Source organism: Belonocnema kinseyi, chromosome 7, assembly GCF_010883055.1.
Source record: "Belonocnema kinseyi isolate 2016_QV_RU_SX_M_011 chromosome 7, B_treatae_v1, whole genome shotgun sequence".
Taxonomy (NCBI): domain Eukaryota; kingdom Metazoa; phylum Arthropoda; class Insecta; order Hymenoptera; family Cynipidae; genus Belonocnema; species Belonocnema kinseyi.
Window position 1 is genome coordinate 88,200,416 of NC_046663.1, and position 17,737 is coordinate 88,218,152.

The 17,737-nt window shown below is 27.9% G+C and overlaps 1 protein-coding gene across 3 annotated transcripts in view; it reads right to left on the reverse strand.

The window, feature by feature from the left end:
* Window positions 1-4,232: 4,232 nt before the first annotated feature.
* Window positions 4,233-17,737, reverse strand: part of LOC117177100 (ras-related protein Rab-23) — a 46,751-nt gene continuing 33,246 nt past the window's right edge. For all 3 annotated transcript variants that reach the window (XM_033367590.1, XM_033367588.1, XM_033367591.1), the window contains one exon: window positions 4,233-4,935. In XM_033367590.1, coding sequence (XP_033223481.1) covers window positions 4,805-4,935 — 131 coding nt within the window. In that variant the 3' untranslated portion in view covers window positions 4,233-4,804. The remainder of the gene's footprint in view (window positions 4,936-17,737) is intronic.

Sequence of the window (17,737 nt, forward strand, 5' to 3'; positions counted from 1 at the left end):
GGGGTCAGGATTTGTGATGTCTATTTGGTTGGAAATATATGTATTTTGTTGTAAATTATTTTTGCTAGTAACAAATTCTAGGTTGAAAATTCTGCTCTCTTGTAGAAAATTCGTCTTTTTGGATTGAAAATTCGATCATTTGGTTGTTAATTCGTTTTTGAAGATTGAAAATTTAACTACATGGTTAAAATTTCGCCTCTTGCTATATAATAACTCTATACGCTTATAAACTGCAAATAATAAATTTTCCATAACTTTTGACCCATAGAAAATTTTAAGTTTGTAATTGCTATATTTTTCAACAACTTTTAATATTGAATATTCCAAAGTTATAATTTGGAATTCAATTTCAGTAAAATATTCTATTTTCGGTTTGACTATTTTTGATTTAATGTTTTTTGGTTTAAATTTTAACATATTTGGTTTAAATATCAACTATTATATTGTTCTTTAAAAATTTTTTATTCTTTTTTTTTTGTTTAAACAATTATCGTTCTATTAAAAAATTTCAATATTTGGTTGAAAATTGAACTATTCCATTATTGGTCGAATATTTGTAGTTCTTAATTGATAATTAAACCATTTGTTTGAAAACGCATGTATTTAGTTGAGAAAATTTTTTATAGAAAGTGAATCTCCACTAAAAATTTAAACACAGTGAAACACTTCAATAGCCCTCACTTTTATTGCCATTCCGAGAATTAATGTTGCGCCGTAGGTAGGTATAACAGGAACTGCACGGGGGCCCGGGGTCTGCGGTTGTCACTCAGGCGAGCAGTCAAGCGAGACACTCAAGGTCAGCCCCAAAATCGGGGGTATAAAAGAGTTTCACTGTACTTGGTTGAAAGTTCAACTACCTTATTAGAAATTCATTTCATTAGTTAAATATCCACCTCTTTGGTAAAAAATTCAACTATTTTATAGAAATTTTTGTTGTTGAAAATCAATTTTCTCAACTACAAATTTAACTATTTCATTTTTGGATGATCATCGTTTTTTTAATATAAAAGTAAAATATTTTGCTTAAAGATTAAATTTTTTAGTTGAAAATTCAACTAATTGGTTGAAAATTCATATTTTCGGGTTGATTGTATTTGATAAAAAAGTAGAACCTTTTTGGTGAAATAACTTAAATATCAATATCATAGTTTCCACTGAGAAATAACCGTTTACTTTTTTCAGACATCCGTTTAATTAAAAATTGTAATATTTTGTTGAAAACCTATATAATTATTGGCTGAAAATTAATAATTTAGTTGAAAATTGTTACTTTCGTCGAAAGTTCAAGTACTTTGTCAAACATTCAATTTATTAGTTGAAGACCCATCTCTTTGACTATTTTATTTTTGGTTGAAAATTTATCATTTTATTATATATTTTTTTATTAATATTTTCCAGTTTATTCGTTTTTATCAAAAATTAATTTTTTTTTAAGTCATTAAATTTTTCGTTTAGAATTTTTTTTAAGATTCATCATTTTAATTGAAAATTGTAATACTTTGTTAAAATTCAATTATTTTGTTAAAACTGTAACTGTTTTGTTGAACATTCGTCATTTTTGCTCGAAAAGTCAGCTATTTGGTTATAAATTCAACTGTTCGATTAAAAAATTAATTATTGTGTTCCAAATTTAAATATTCTGTTGATAATTAAACTATTTTGTTAAATAGTCGACTTTTTTGTTCGAAAATTAAACTGTTTTGTTGAAAATTCATCTTTTTTTGGTAGAAAAGATCGTGTTTGAGAATTCAAATCTCCGAGAAAATTCGTATTTTTGGCTTAAAAATGTAAATGTATGGTTAAAAATTCGTGTTTTTGCTTGAAAGTTCAATTATTTAATATCGAATGTCCCTATAGCCTTATAAGTACTATATTTTTCGAAAACGTTAGCATTTTTTAATTTTAAATATTCAAAGTTAGAATTAGAGTTCAAGAGCCGTGGGATTTGAGAAATTACTAACTTCGAAAAGTTTTGAATTCAACGGTTTTTAAATTTGAATGCTATTCAAATAAAAAATTTAAGTTCTAAAAAAATAACAAAATCATCAGCAAAATGGTAATTAAATTCAGGAGGATGATTAAAATAGGGGATGAGTTCGAAGAAGGATATTGAGTCGGTCTTTGGCTTATTCACAATAGCTTCGTAATGGTGAAGGACATTTCGCGATATATACTTATCCCACTTCAGTCCACTCTCAACCCGACACTTCAATCACTTACAAAGCAAAATTAAATTACAGAATCACTCTTCATCTGCCTCTCAAAAGTCACACTTCAAAATCCACCTCAAAACAAAAAACAGAAATAGTGGGACCGTTAATGTAATTCAGCAAATTAAAAGTGATTTGGTTTCATCTACAGTGAACTCTTAAATATTTCAAGAGGCACCTATTTCAAGGCTTACCAATTTCAAACTGAGCAATTTCGTCACCTCCCACCACTGTCTCTGGCGGCCCCATGTCAAGAACCTTCCTAACATTTCCACCTATCTTAGCATGGCCGGGACGTCATACTAGAATACTCACTATTCCCAGAAATATTTGAGTCATTTTTTGATTCTATTATATTGATTTTTAGTTGGAAGAATGTACTTTTTCAAGGAAATGTTCAATTTTTTTTATTCCACTAATTCTGAGTTGGAATAAGAACTTTGTGAAAAATCATAATTCTCACTTGGAATAGGGAATTGTTTTAAGGAATTACTATTCTGACTGTGATTTTCTAAAATTCTGAGTTAGCACAGGGAGTAAATAAAAGAAATCTCAAAAAATGTACGTAAAGAGTTAAAATGATCCTGACTTGGAATAGGAAATATTCAAAAAGAAATATAATTCTAAGTTGCGACAAAGAATTTTGATAAAAAATATAATTTTGAATTTGGAACAGAGAATTTCAATAAAAAATTATAATTTTTACTTTGGGGCAGGCATTTTCTGCATAGAATTATTATTTTGACTGGGACAGGGAGTTTTCGTGAAGAATTATAATTTGACTTGGAACAGGGAATTTTTTACATGGAATAGGATTTTTTGAAAAGAATTTTAATTCTGATTTTCAAGAAGGGAATTTAAAAAATCCCTGCTCCAAGCCAGCATTCGTCACAATTTGAAACATCTCTTCCAAATTTTGTAAAAAGGGAGTTATTATATTTCTGAATTATAATAGAAAAATTTATGAATAAATGTAATTCTGATATGGAACGGGAATTTTTTAAAATAATTTCAATTCTGATTTAGAAGAAGGGAATGTAAAAAAATCCCGGTTCAAATTCAGAACTATAATTCTTTTCCAAAATTCCCTGTTCCAAACATAAATCCGTTTAAAAATTTGTTATCTCTTCAAAAAACATGGAAATGTATGCAGACATAGAGAAATTCGTAGTTTATTTCAGAAATTAAATATTTTTGCCATTTCTTACTATTTATGTTATAAATTCATCTTCAAATTTCACACCTTTGAAATTAACTTCAAATTCTTATCGCGTGTAGTCTACAATGCACTTTTATCGTTTGACTGCAATTGTCAGCATTTTCACAATTCCAACTAAAAATACGAGCATTCTACCGTTCCTGAATTTTCCGAAACATTGGCCCCTTTCTACGCTCGATCAGGACTAACTCAATGGAAAATTCCGTAAAACTAGTCAGTATCTGAAAATGGTTCAGCTTTAAAGGTATCCAAGTTGAAGGCTTATTGGAATTTATTGAAGTTTAATTCTTTTTTTTTTACTCTTGGCAGTGAAAATAATGTTTTCAAACTTCTGTGCCTTTACATTAAAAATTTGTTACTTTAGGCGCTTGAGGTTTTAAATAACTAAATACTGAAAGCTTCCATAATAAGTAAAAATTTAGGAATGTAAACGATACAATCTTAAATAAAAAATTATTAAAATTCAATTTAAAATATTTTGACTCATAACATAGGTTACGTCGCTTGCTTAATTTTGCACATTTATAAATAGAATTGCTTTTAATTATTGTAATGATTTACCATTTTTAATGCTTATATTTGAAGTAGTAACGCTTAAAATGCTCAAATTTCACATTTAAAATAAATTGCTGAATTTTCTTTTTTTCATCCAGAATGAAAATGTAATCAGAATCCTAAAGGGCGCATTTACGCATTTCTTAAGTTATAAATGGAACTTGAAAATAAATTGATCGGGAAAATGGAAAATTTTCAATGAGAGATCATTTTAATGAATACAAAAAATTTCTACCAAAAACGAACAATTCAAGAACCTTATAAATTAATTTTTATTCGGCAATCTCTTTTTTCACATTTTGTTGCGTAAATTCGGATCTTTCATATAAATACCTTAATATATTTGGTTAATAATCTCGCTCGCATTCCGGTATATAAATAATCCTATAATATTCTCACACTTGGGCTGAGATTCATCCATTTTCGAAATATGTAATCCATACTCTCGTGCATTCTAGAAAACGCAAACAGTCGAACCGGAGATGCGAGAAAAGTTGTAAAAACAATATCTAATAATTTTCATAATAATTAAAAAAATCGCTTTCGGCGAAAATAAATCCTAGGGATATTCATTAAATTACATATTTACAGATAGCTCGTTGTATAAGTCTGAGCAACAACGTATATAAAAATCCGTTGTTTTGGAAAAAGGCACCCTTGTGTGTTATTATTAAAATATATTACCTCACCCTGTTATTAAACCTTTAAAGCCTCGTTCGCTGCGACTGATACAGCAATCAGTTTGACTTTTCAGTTTTCATCATTCACTCTTTTCTCTCATCGATGCGAGATTCAGTATTTATTGGTGATTACTGATTAACTATAACAGTCTACACGAATTCTTGACGAAATTTTTCTTCTTCTGACTACGCACTTTTCCACTAGGTCGCAAAACTATCGTTCCGTTTCCGGCACTACGTCCTCCTGTTGACCCATTAGGACTAAAAGCACCTGCAAAATATAAGTTTGTAAGTATTTTTAGGACACAAAATTATCAGAACAAATTAAGATATTTACAGTTAAAACACGTAAAAAGATATAAAATAAGTCCAAATTTACAGGGCTCACATCGCAAAAAGAGCTCAAGAAAGGGAAAATTGGGGAAAGGTTAAACATTTATTTAGAAATGTATTCAAGAAGAAACAATCTTTTTATAAGAAATTTTATAGTTTTTAAATAGTGTCAAATGACTTTTTATTGATTACTACCATTAAAGGCTTGCTTTTTTTTAATGGATTATATTCATTGAGAATCCATTTACGGCGATATAAAGTTTCGAGAAAATATAACCTTTGCGAGAAAATTTGTTAAATAAATAATTTTTATATTTTTCAAATCTTTCTCAAAATCATAACGATAATTGAATAAATAAACAACTTTGCATGTAAATTGGAAACAATACTATTCAATGCTCTTAAACTCAAATTAAAAGTAGTTCAAGTTTGAGCGCAAAAAATGTGTACGCTAACACAAAAATATTTAAAAATACATTATAGCAATAAAGATTTAAATATTAATAATTCTTCAAATTTTTGAAACGAAATCTCTCGAAATTCTTTGAAATATTAAAAAAAATCTTTTAAAATGTGTCTAATTCCTTCATATCCCCTTAAAGTATTGAAATCCGTAGAAATCCCCTCATTTAAAATTTAATTTATTCCCTCAAGTTCTACGAAAAATTCATTAAAATCCCTTTGAATTGTAAAAAATCCATTAAAATAAGAAAAAATGATTTGAAATTCCTTGTATATAAATTAAATTAAAATCATTGATTAAATTTCTCGAAAAAATAGTTGAAATAAAATGCACGCGGGAACTCCATGAACTTTTATTTCTTAAAAATCCATTACAAACAATTTTTAAATACTAAAAGTTAAACAAAAAAATTGAAATGAAATCTCTTGAAATCTTTTTAAATAATAAAACTTCATTAAAATATGTAGAACCCATTTGAAATTCCATGAATATAAATTAAAATGCACTTAAAAGCCCCTGGCTTTTTATTTTCTAATATTTAAGAAATGAACTATTAACAAATCTATAATATAAAACTTTGAAATATCAAGAAAAATATGTTTGAAAAAAACTAATAATTTTAATATTTTTACGTATCTTGATATCTTAACTATTTCCATAAATATTGTGAGTCACAAATTTTTAATTCAGAAATGGTTCAACGTCTAAAAATTGTCTGTTATTAGGAAATCAAAATGGTTTTATTTCAAATGCTATTAATTTCACGTTATTTAAGAACTAAAAATAGTACCTAATTAACTTTTTTAGAATATTTTAAGTTTCTTCATTTAAGAAAAAGTGAGAGCAAGAAGTTTGTTTAAATTTGTGTGAATCTTTAAAATAATTAAACATTATATGGAATGTATATTTAAAGAAAAAATAAGTTCATTTCGATCAGTTTCAAGTCTTGAAATTCTTGTTTGAATTTTGGTCTATTTGAACAATAATCTTTATAAAATATATAACATAATCATACGACAGTTCAGTTTTATATTATTCTAATTTTAAAAAGTTAAATTATTTATAATATATAATTCTGTAAGTTAAAAAAGGCTTTTACTACTCGCGGTAGAATATTCAAATTTTGAATAAAATAACGTCATTGATTTAAAACGAACAATAATGGTATTTTACAATATCGAATATTTAGAGAGAAAAGGGGTCAAAGGTGAAGTTTTTTTCGAAAATACGGGAAAAGGGGAATTTGATAAAAAGGAGATGACAGGGAAATAGGAGGAAGACTATGGATCCTGAATTTCGTTGTTTTAAAATTTTACAAGCATTTCAAACAAAACATCATTTTTTATTTGAGATTTTAATTTGGCAAATTATCAGTTGCAGAACTTTATAAATTGCAAAAATATAAAGTCACTGGAATGCTTCTTTTAAGATTTAAAACTGTTCAGAAATTCTTTTGAAAGTAATAAGATGAATCTTATTAAAAAAAATCTTGATCATTAGAAAAATTTAGAATACCTACTCGAAATTATACCAAGCGCTCTTAATTAAATTTATGTTTAATTAAAAACGTTAAACCAATTAAAAATTATTTAAATAATTATAAAAATTCTTCTATTTCTCAAGCAAGTAATAATTAAATCTCTATTGGTGAAAGGAGATCCGGCCTGTTAAAATTGGAAACTCAGGAATCTGGTTGTAATCATAAATAGCAGTAATTCAGTAAACGAATTTCATTTATGTATGGAAATACTGAATATACATTATTAATTTTTACATTTCATTATACTAAATATGTTATTGCTTTTTTTTGCACACAAATTTTAATTAGATCTTTACCTTGAAAAATTATATTTCACCAAAAAGTTTCCGTTACAATTTTTTTACGATGTATTATTGAATTTTGTATTTGAAATTTATTTGATTATATAAAACCTATTTAAGTGCTTTAATATTATGCATTTAATTATTTTCATACACGCATCTAGAGCTATATGGGCTAGCTCTATATCATTAGGCAAAACAACAAATGTGTTTAAATAATTTATTCATTAAGAATTTATTATGAAAATCAATACAATTTTACACTCAATTTTAAAATAATGAAATTAATTAAAATAAATCATTCTGTATTAATAACAGGCTTGGCAGGTAAACGTGCTCTTAAAACAGGAGAAATAAGGAGATTTTATGCAAAAATACGTGAATAAATGATTTAAAATCAAATTAATGCGGATAATATATTAAGTTCGATTTTTACCCAAATAGTGGAATTTTTAACCAAAAAGATTAATTTTGTACAAAGAAGATTAATTTTCTACTAAAAAGACGAACTTTAAAAAAAAACACATGAATTTTTGAACCAATAGTTCAATTTTTAACTAAAAACATGAATATTCAACAAAAAAAAAGCATTTCAAACAAAAGCAGAGAGAAACTACCGAATAGATGAATTTTCAATTAAAAGGATGAATCTTCAAGCAAAAAAATTAATTTTTATCAAAGCATTTAAACTTTCAACGAAGAAATATTTTTCAACTAAGATAGAAAAAATTTATACCAAATTTTGAATTTCCAAGCCAACATGACGAATTTTCTACAAAATAGTTGAATAAACAAAACAAAAATTCAATTCTCAACTAAAAACATAAATATTCAGCAAAAAATGGAATACTTCAATTTTTTATGCAAAAAGGTAATTTTTAACAAAAAACCAAAAATAAATTTTAAACAAGTAGAGAGAAGCTGCCAAAGAGATAAATTTTGTAATAAAGTTAAACTTTAAGAAAAACCTTCAAACCAAGATATATTTTTCAATGAAGACGGAAAAAAATTTAATCAGATTTTGAACTTTCAAGCCATGAAGAATTTTCTACGAAACAGTTGAATTTTCAACCAAATAGATAAATTTTCTAAAAAAAAATTATAAGGAAGTTTTTCGAGAAAAGTGGAGAAAAAGGTGAGTTTAAAAAACGGAGGAAACACGGGGGAGTGACCTTGATCCCTGTTCTAATTTTGAAACTAAGTTCATTTGATTAAGAAAACTATGACGTCTTTTGAATGTAGAAGGTCAGTTGATATGCCTAATTTTTGTAATTGTCTATTATTTGAGTAATAAATAATTAATTGAATAAAGAAGCCTATAATTCAAATAACAAATTTCTATTTTCGGCCAAGAAATCCCCTTAAGTATTTCAAGCATTAAATATCGTTCTATTTCTATTTTGGATAAAGGGACTGGCAATCATGATGGCCTCGATTCATGAGGTTGTTAACAATTTCAAAAAATTTCAGCTAATCTAAGACAACGTCTAGACACGAGACTAGACTTCCAGATAGAGATGATCAAGTGACCAGGTGAAACACAAATACATTCTAGGATCGCGTGACCATACAAGAAAAGTGGAAAAATCGATCTCTCTTTCTGAATTATACATGTAGGGGAAACCTCCCAACAGTGGATGATCATTAATTAAGTTAACCAATAAAAAAAATATATTATTTTTATTTTTATTTAAGAAGGCTTATAGTGCCTTAACTAATAATTAAATTAAATTATATATTTTACATATATTAGTATTTTTAACTAATGATAATCCGCTGTAGGTTCAATTATCCATTGTAAGGCCCGTTAATTACTAATCTTGGGCTATTTTTAACACCTTCGCCCACCCTCCTTGACGATCGTAGTTTTTTTATTAGAGGCCATCTATAAACTCTTTTACCAATTTGAGGATGCCAGTGGGTCACGCCAAAAACTACGGTTGGTAACACAAAGGGGATTTCTTGTCAGAAAACTCATCCCTTTGGTTTAAAATTGAACTATTTGGTTAAAAACTCTTGGGGGGGGGGGGGTCAACTATTTGGTTGAATTTGGAAATAATTTGTAAAACATGAATTTTTTGGTTGAAGCTTCATCGTTAGAAATTATCTTTTTCGTTGAAAATTCATATTTTCGGATTAAAAATTCAACTGTTTTGTAGAAAATTCGTATTTTTAACATAAAAATTTAACTATTTGGTTGAAATTTAACTTTTTTGTTTAAAATTCATATATACAGTTCAAGAATTCAAGTTTTTTTTAGATATAATTAGTCGTCTTTTTTATTCAATAATTGAATTTTTTTCGAAAATTCAAGAATTTTGCTGTAAATTCGTATTTTTTAGTAGAATACTAACCCACAATAACCACACTGGTACGAATGCGCACCTCGTGAAACTTCTAACTTCTGTCAATTTCTTCCTGCGTACGCCAAGGGTCTCCCCCCACTACGACAAATATGCTAGTCCCCTAAGATATTTACTACGTTAAGGCCGATGTCATTCGCTTTGTTACCGCTCAGGCAGCAACGTGGAAACTTTGAAGGAGTGCAAATTTGGCACTTGTGTGGTAGCGGTGTGCGTGAAGTCGGTGCTTGTGAAATTTGAAGTATTTTTTTTTTCGTCAATGTAATGAGTGAAATTATATTGAATGTAAGTATTTCAACATATTTTTGTGTTTTTAATATAAATTTATGAAGTACTTGATGTTTTTCTCATATTTTTGAAGAAATTTTAAAGTACTATTTTTTGTGTATAAACCATAAAATAATCGAAGAAAAATGCACATTATTATTACAGAATGTCCGAAGAACAGCACTTACGTTATAATTTACGTCATTATAAGGCAGTGCAGGCATTAGATGTGGAAGAGGACGCTGGCGAGGAGGAAGAGGGTCTCTGTTCCGATGATAGTGGAGAGGAGTTCGTCGTATCTGACTAAGGTTTTAAGAGATTGCTAAGGTTTTAAGATTAGATGAACCGGTTGTTAGATCTGGGCGAACGCGCATGAGGTGCAAAAATTGCATTTTTTTGTATTTTATGTACATTTTATTACAAAATACAGTAATTTTATCCTGAAAATAAATGCTTTACTCATTTGTTGCATCTTAAAATATACCCTATTTTCAACCTCTCCTAAAAAAATCTTTAATTTCTTGTTATGCTATGTGCATATTTTTTTTATTTAAGTGTATCATTCATTGAATTCCTTGGGAATTTCTACCCGAAAAGTACCTATTATACTATAAATTTGTATTAGTTACTTGCGAGATATTGAATTTCAAATATTACAAATCCTAAATCGCACCAGTGTGGTTACTACGTATGCTGAGTTGAGGTGTGGTTACTAAGGGTTAATTTTCTTGTCAGAAAAACTTGATTGAACGTTGAGCTACTTTGTTGAAAATGTATTTTTTAAAGATTCACCTCTTTGATTGAAAATTTAACTTTTTTGTTAACAATTAGTTTTTTATTTTGTTACAAAAATTATATTTTTTTCTGAAAATTTAACGAAATAGTTGAATTAAAAAAATATATATAAATTTGACCGAATCCATTTCAAATCAGGTAGGTTCTACACTTAAGTCGCAGAATCTCTCAAGGTCAAAATATTTTGTTTTTTAGAGGAAATTGGGCGATACAGATTTTGCTATTTGTGGACAAAACTACGAAGTTATGCGTATTTAAAGTTTTCATAAAATCGAATTTATACATTTTTATTGCACAAAAACAGATACCAACCAATGTTAAAAAAAATAATTTGCCAAGTTAAACAAGTTCTGCAAAAAGTTCTTTTACTCATTGATAATATCTTGCATCATTTCCTAGTCTTCATATCTTTTATATAAAGAAACATTTGTAAACATATTTTTTCTTAATAAAAAAGGTGGGTTTCGCCTGCTTTCAATGAAATATTGCCTATGTGCATCTAGTCCTTCAACTTGTTTTAAAAATTTTATATATGAAGGAACACTTGAAATTCAAACATGTCTATGCTTTAGATTCAGAGTAATAGGTATAACTCGAAGAATAAATTTAAATACCAAACGACAGTGTGTCCTGAGAATCACAGTAATGGGTAAAACCCAAAGAATAAATTTAAGTGCCAAACGACAAGTGTGTACTGATTTTGAAACTGTTCACAAAAAAAAACAATCTATAAGGTAGTTAATAACAGATTTGTACAGTTAAAACAATTGTTTGCTCTGTTGCAACTGCAATTTTTTTATTTCTCTCGAAAATGGTGCAAGATATAAATAAGTAAAAGAACTTTTTGTAGAACTTTTTTAACTGTGCAAACTATTTTTTAATCATTTTTTCGTATCTGTTATTGTTTGCAAGAAAAATGCAAAAATTCGATTTTATGAAAAAAAGTCTCCTGGCCGCAAAAGTTATTCAGCCCGCATATAACTCATAAAGTATTTTCCTTGTGATAGTACAAATTTAACAAAAAACTAAAAAAAAAATGTGTTGGGTTTTTTTTTTTTAGAAAATCGTCTATTAATATTTTCAGAAAAACCACCGCCATTTTTGTTAATCAGGTCAAAAGTTATAATTAAAAAGTTAATTTTCAAACAATCAGTTTAATTTTCTACAAAAAGTTGAACTTTCAAGCCAAAAAGAGAAATTTGCTACAAAATAGTTGGATTTTCAACAACAAAATTTATTTACATAAAAATAGTTCAATTTTCAACTAAAAGGATGAATCTTGAACAAATAAAAAAACGGTAATAGTTTCGACCAAAAAAGAGGACCTTCTAACAAAATAATTGTATTTTCAAACAAACAAAAAAGTAATTTTGGACCAAACAATAGAATTTTTAACCAAACGACATAAATTTCGAACCAAAAATATAATTGTAGGCTTTAAAAAAAAAAGAAAAAATACTAGCAAAAAATAGTTGGATTTACTTCATGGGTTCTATTCATTAATTTCACATTTAACCGAAGAAACGAGTTAAAGAGAAAGTTTCTTGCAGGGCCACTCTTAATAAAATTCAAAAACATTGCTCAAATTTATCACTTGGAAACAAAATAAACGTTATGTAAGATCAAAAAATTACTTCCATTGACCCCCCCCCCTCCTCCCCTTATGCTCTGTTACTAACCGTAGTTTGCCCCCCCCCCCACCTAAAGTGCTAACGTAGTTTATGGATGACCCGCCCCACGGGTCAATAATATTTCTCGCAACTTTGCGTGTTGCCTCAGCGGTCATCGGATAAACCCAAGGATAAACCTGAACTAAAGCAACTTACCCGGAAAAGAACATTTTCAAACCCTATTCTTTTCCTTTCAGCACTAATTGAATTTCTAACTAGCATGTGAATTTTTTCAATTCTAAGCACATTAACAGCTAGCTCATTTCCTTCTCAACTTTTTTTTTTGACTAGCTTTTGAAGATTGTAACTGATAAAAAGTATTAGGAGAGTGAATTGAAAAGCTAATTACTGATAACCACCTAATTGCTCTTTTCATTTGCTAAAGGCGATGCTGAAAATTAGAATGTTGTGGAAGCTACAAATGATTTATTTGTTCAGATGCAAAAGGTTTAAAAAAAATTTGATCCTGGTATGCAGAGATTCCGGGTTAGTGCTAGTGCTTATGGAAAAAATTTATGTTGGTGAAGCTTCACTGAATCAGTTGATTTGCTGCTGCAGACAGGTTTGCTTTTTCAATGTTACTGATAGAAGGCAGGATTGACTTATATAGAGGATATAAACTTTAATGATCGGTGGAAATTTTCTAATCAATTAACCTGTAGGATTTATGTTAAAGAGTCTGGATGATAATGAGAAGAATTGAACTTTTTGTATTGTTAGTGCAAAATTTTGGTAGGTTTCTTTTTGAATGATTGTACGCTTATATAATTTATATTTTACAAGTAGGAGATTGTTTTAAATGGATACCTTAATATGCAAGTTTTTCTAATTAAGAACATTAAAGGAAAACAAACTTTTAATTTTCAACGTTTTAAAATTAAAAAGCTTTTCCAATAGGAAAAATTTTTTTTTTTCAAGTTTAACTTAAAGTATAAAAATAGATAAGTATTTTGACTATAAACAAAAAACTTATTGTGAAGTCTCTATTTTTTATTTCATACTAAAATTTCTAAACTTTTAAATATGGAAATATAGTCACTACTAGGTAGAAGCGCCGCACCTAGAAATCTGTCAATTGCTTCGATTTTGTTTTTTTAGATTCGGAAGTTAGATAATAAACCTAATCCTAAATCCTAAGTCAATAAGGTATTTGTAAAATTTAAAATATTACTAATTGTTTTTTCAAGTTTCTCCAAAATAAAGTATTTAAAGAATATTTTTTCACTGATTTAAAGAAAAGGTAATTCATTATTTAAAAATGCAAATGTTATAAAGCATGCAACGATCCTGTGTGACTGCATTTTAAATATTTGGAAATATTATTTTTTTCAATTCGAGAAACGCTCAACTTTAGCCGTTATTAAGTTCGAAAGATTTAAAGCCAAGTACTGAGCTTCGGTAAATTTAGCCAGGCTTAAATTCTGTGGCCCGGAAAATGTTGGTTGTTACAACTTTCTTTTCTAGAAAGATTTTTTTCAGCTTTAGCTAAATATTACAATACTTTATTATTTTAACATGAAACAAGGAAGATTAATCTCTACCAAATCTTATAAAATGAGAACATTTCTATAGGAAAGTATAAGATATCTCGTCGAATACAATTTGATAGACATTTCCAAGATTCTGATACGTAGGATTTGACACAAGTCTCGAGTGCATAAGATTTGATAGAATTTCAATGAGAAACTGTTGTTAGAATAGCATAAGATTTCTCGAATATTAGTGTTCGATAAAGTCTTCCAAGATTTTGGAACATAGGGTATGGTACATGTCCGGTGTCTATCAAATTTGATAGAATTTAAATGAGAATCGGTTGACAGAAAATTATTAGATTTCTCGATGGATAAAATTTTATCAAAATTCCCTAAATTTTAGAAGTTATGATATAATACAAGTTATGTGTGGAAAAGATTTCATAGAGGCATAATAAGAATCTGTTGATATAAAAGCCTAAAATTTCTCGATGGACAGAATTTGATAGGAACATCATAGATTTCGAAACATAGGGTTTGATGCAAGTCTTGCACCAACAAGATTTGATAGGATTTTAATGAAACTATAATGATGATATTATATTTCACCAATCACTCTTCTGTGATCAGTCACTGACACGTATTCATTAAAGGGTGACCCGAGGGGTGACCAGGAAAAGGGGGTTCGGGATGTGACAGGTCATGGTATTATGAGCAGGGATGAGCAATTCTAATGTGTTTATTTTATGTAAATTTAAAAATTAATTTCGCTTATTTCATGATAAAATAGTTAAATACTGTAATGTTTAGCTTAAGTAGAAAAAAATCTTGTTGCAAAAGAATGTTCGTTGACGAAAAAATTTGCCCGACACTAAAATTAAAATTCGGCAAAAAATGCTAGAGCTGTATACACAATGAAGATTTAAAACTTGGATAATTTATTACCTTTTAGGGGTTTAAGTTCGAAATTATCAAAGGCTTCTAAATTTGAAGTTTAGAAATATTAAGGCCTCAGATTTGGATGTTCATAAATTTGGACGTTTTAAAAACGTTAAGGTAGTTGTCGTGACAAAAAATAGGTCTTTGGACAAGAACAATTGTTCTATGAATCGAAGAATTGGATTTATCAGGCATATCTTATGAAAGAAAAAATATTATTTTTATGCAAAAAATCTAAGACATACGGAAAACAATTAATTTATGAAAATTTTTTGTCACTGAATTTTTTCTTGGCGTCTGCTCTTTCTAATTTAAAAAGAAATTAATTGAAATTTTCAAATTTTTAAAATAAATAAATAATCTTCAAATATATTTCTTTATTTAAATCATTATCTATCATTAATATTTATTGTAAATTTTACAATTTTCTGTTTTTGGAGAGCTTAGAGCTTTCTTATGATAGTTTGAATTTCTATATAATTTTGAAGGTAAACAAAATTGGTTTCTATTATGTATGAGTTCAAACTGCCATTTTTTCAATTCTGAGATATTTCAAATAATTTCTGAGTTCGAAATTGAATCCCTTTGAAATTTAAAAACTTAAAGATTTGAGTTATTTGAAAAATAAAGGACTTTAAATTCCAATCGTTTTCAATTTTTAATAGTATTTGAATGTTTTGTCTTATTTTGTACGCCGGGAAATTTATTTTCTATTTCCTTCAAGACACCTCTACATTAAACAAATCTACTCAAATGTAAAATATTTCAAATAAATGAATTAAAATTATAAGTTTTTAATCTAAGCTTCAGAAATACAGGATATTACTTCCTGATAAAAAATATACGTTTCTTTAAAGAACAAAGTTTAGTTAAGGGCATTTTTCTAATTGAAAAATCTTATAATACAATTTTAAAAAATGTTTGAATTTGCTTCATTTTTAACGAGATTTTTAAACATATACATCTTGTGATTTGCTTCTTACACAAAATTTTTATTTCTACAATTATTTTAGAAATACTTATGCTAGTAAAAATAGAATGCAAGAAAAAGGACGTTGATTTTTATAAAATGATGTATTTACAAATAAATGAATGAAAAAAAACGAAATTTCTTACAAATTCCAACTAATTAAAAACCCTGAAAGCTTCCAGTTATGTTCCTTTGGGTCGAATACCAAACGAGTTATGGCTTCGTAGAAGTTATTTTGCTGTTCAACGCACAATCGCTCTCTCGAGGGCATTGCAAGTAAAGTAAAATGAGTTAAATCGCACAAGGTGGAATATCATAACTTTACACTTGGTAGAATTTCTACCTCAAATTTATAGATAATGAGTAGTTTTTATCGTTCCTCGAATCCGCCAAACTCATGTTATTATGCATCATTATCTACGTACATTTCAGCAGCTGTTTGTTTCTTTCTCGTAGACTTTTTTCAAAATAAAATAGTTAAATAATCGTGTGAGAAAATTATAGGAAAATAAGAGAAATTAAAAAAATTATGTCAAGATATTTTTAACACTTTTTCAACACCTCTCCTTCTCTGCAACTGATTATCACAGAATAAATAGTATGACTTTTTCCAAAAATATGGTGATAATAGGGAAATCAATTCTTGCAAATAAAATTAATGTATAGCTGGTATAGATATCGAATTGAATCTAATATGAAACGCTTAAGACTCAAGTCGAAAAAAATTGGATTTTCAACCAAATAATTCGGTTTTTAACAAACAAACCAAATTAATTTTTTACCAAAAGAGATGAATTTTTAACCACACAGTTGAATCTTCTAGCCAAGAAGACTAATTTTTCAGAATACAATTCATTTTTCAACCAAGGAAGATTAATTTTCAACCAAAAAAGATCAATTTTTAATCCAAAGAGAGGAATTTTCAACAAAACAGTTGAATTTTCGAACAAGAAGAATTTTTAATACAATAATTGAATATTTAACTAAATAGTTGAGCTTTCAAGCTACAAAATGAATTTTAAACCAAATAGTTGAATTTTCAAGTGAAAACGACAAATTTGCAATCAACTGGTCGAATTGTTGAACAAAAAATATTAAACTTCAACCAAGAGTATGAATGAATTTTGAAAGCAAAATTTAATACTTCATAGTTTAATAAAAAATATTTTTCAATTAAGAGAAAAAATTCCAAATAAATTGTTGATTTTTTAAGCCAAAAAGGCGAACTTTTTAGAAAAATTGAATTGTCAATCCAAAAAAGAAATATTCAACCAAAAAATAGTTAAATTTGCATTTCAAACAAATTATTTTGAAATAAATCAATTTTGAAGCAGAGATGAATTTTCAATGAAAAATGTAATAATGAAATTTTTAACTAAAAACTATAATTTTCAGCCACAAATAGATTAGTCAAATTTTCAGTGGGGGAAATTAAATTTAAAAAAAAATCGAATTTTTGAAAAAATAATTAAAAGGTGTTTTTAACCAAAGGAGACGAATTCTCAGCCAAAAATACAAGAATAGACTTTTCAATTAGGGGGGAAGAAACAGGAGAAAAAGGAGTTCTTTAAAATAAAGGGAAAATATTGGGATAGGGGAAGGAGTGTGACGTATTTTTTGAACGGCCTCTTAAGAACTATTGTATAAATTTAAGAAATGGATATTAAGTATTTTATTATTTAAGGTAGATAACTAAACTTTGGGAAGTCCTGAAAGAGTATGGAGTCAATGGATGGCTCCTACAAGCTATAAGAACAATATATACAGGTAGCAAAGCGCGTGTAAGAATGAATGGGAAACTGAGTGACTGTTTCGATATTATTCAAGGAGTAAGACAAGGATGCGTTATGTCTTCATGGTTATTTATATTATTTATGAACAAGTGCTTAAGAATGGCTCTCTTCGACGAAGAGGGTGTGGATCTCGAAACAGTAAGGGTACGAGGGTTAGCGTTCGCAGATGATAAGGTTGTTATGGCAG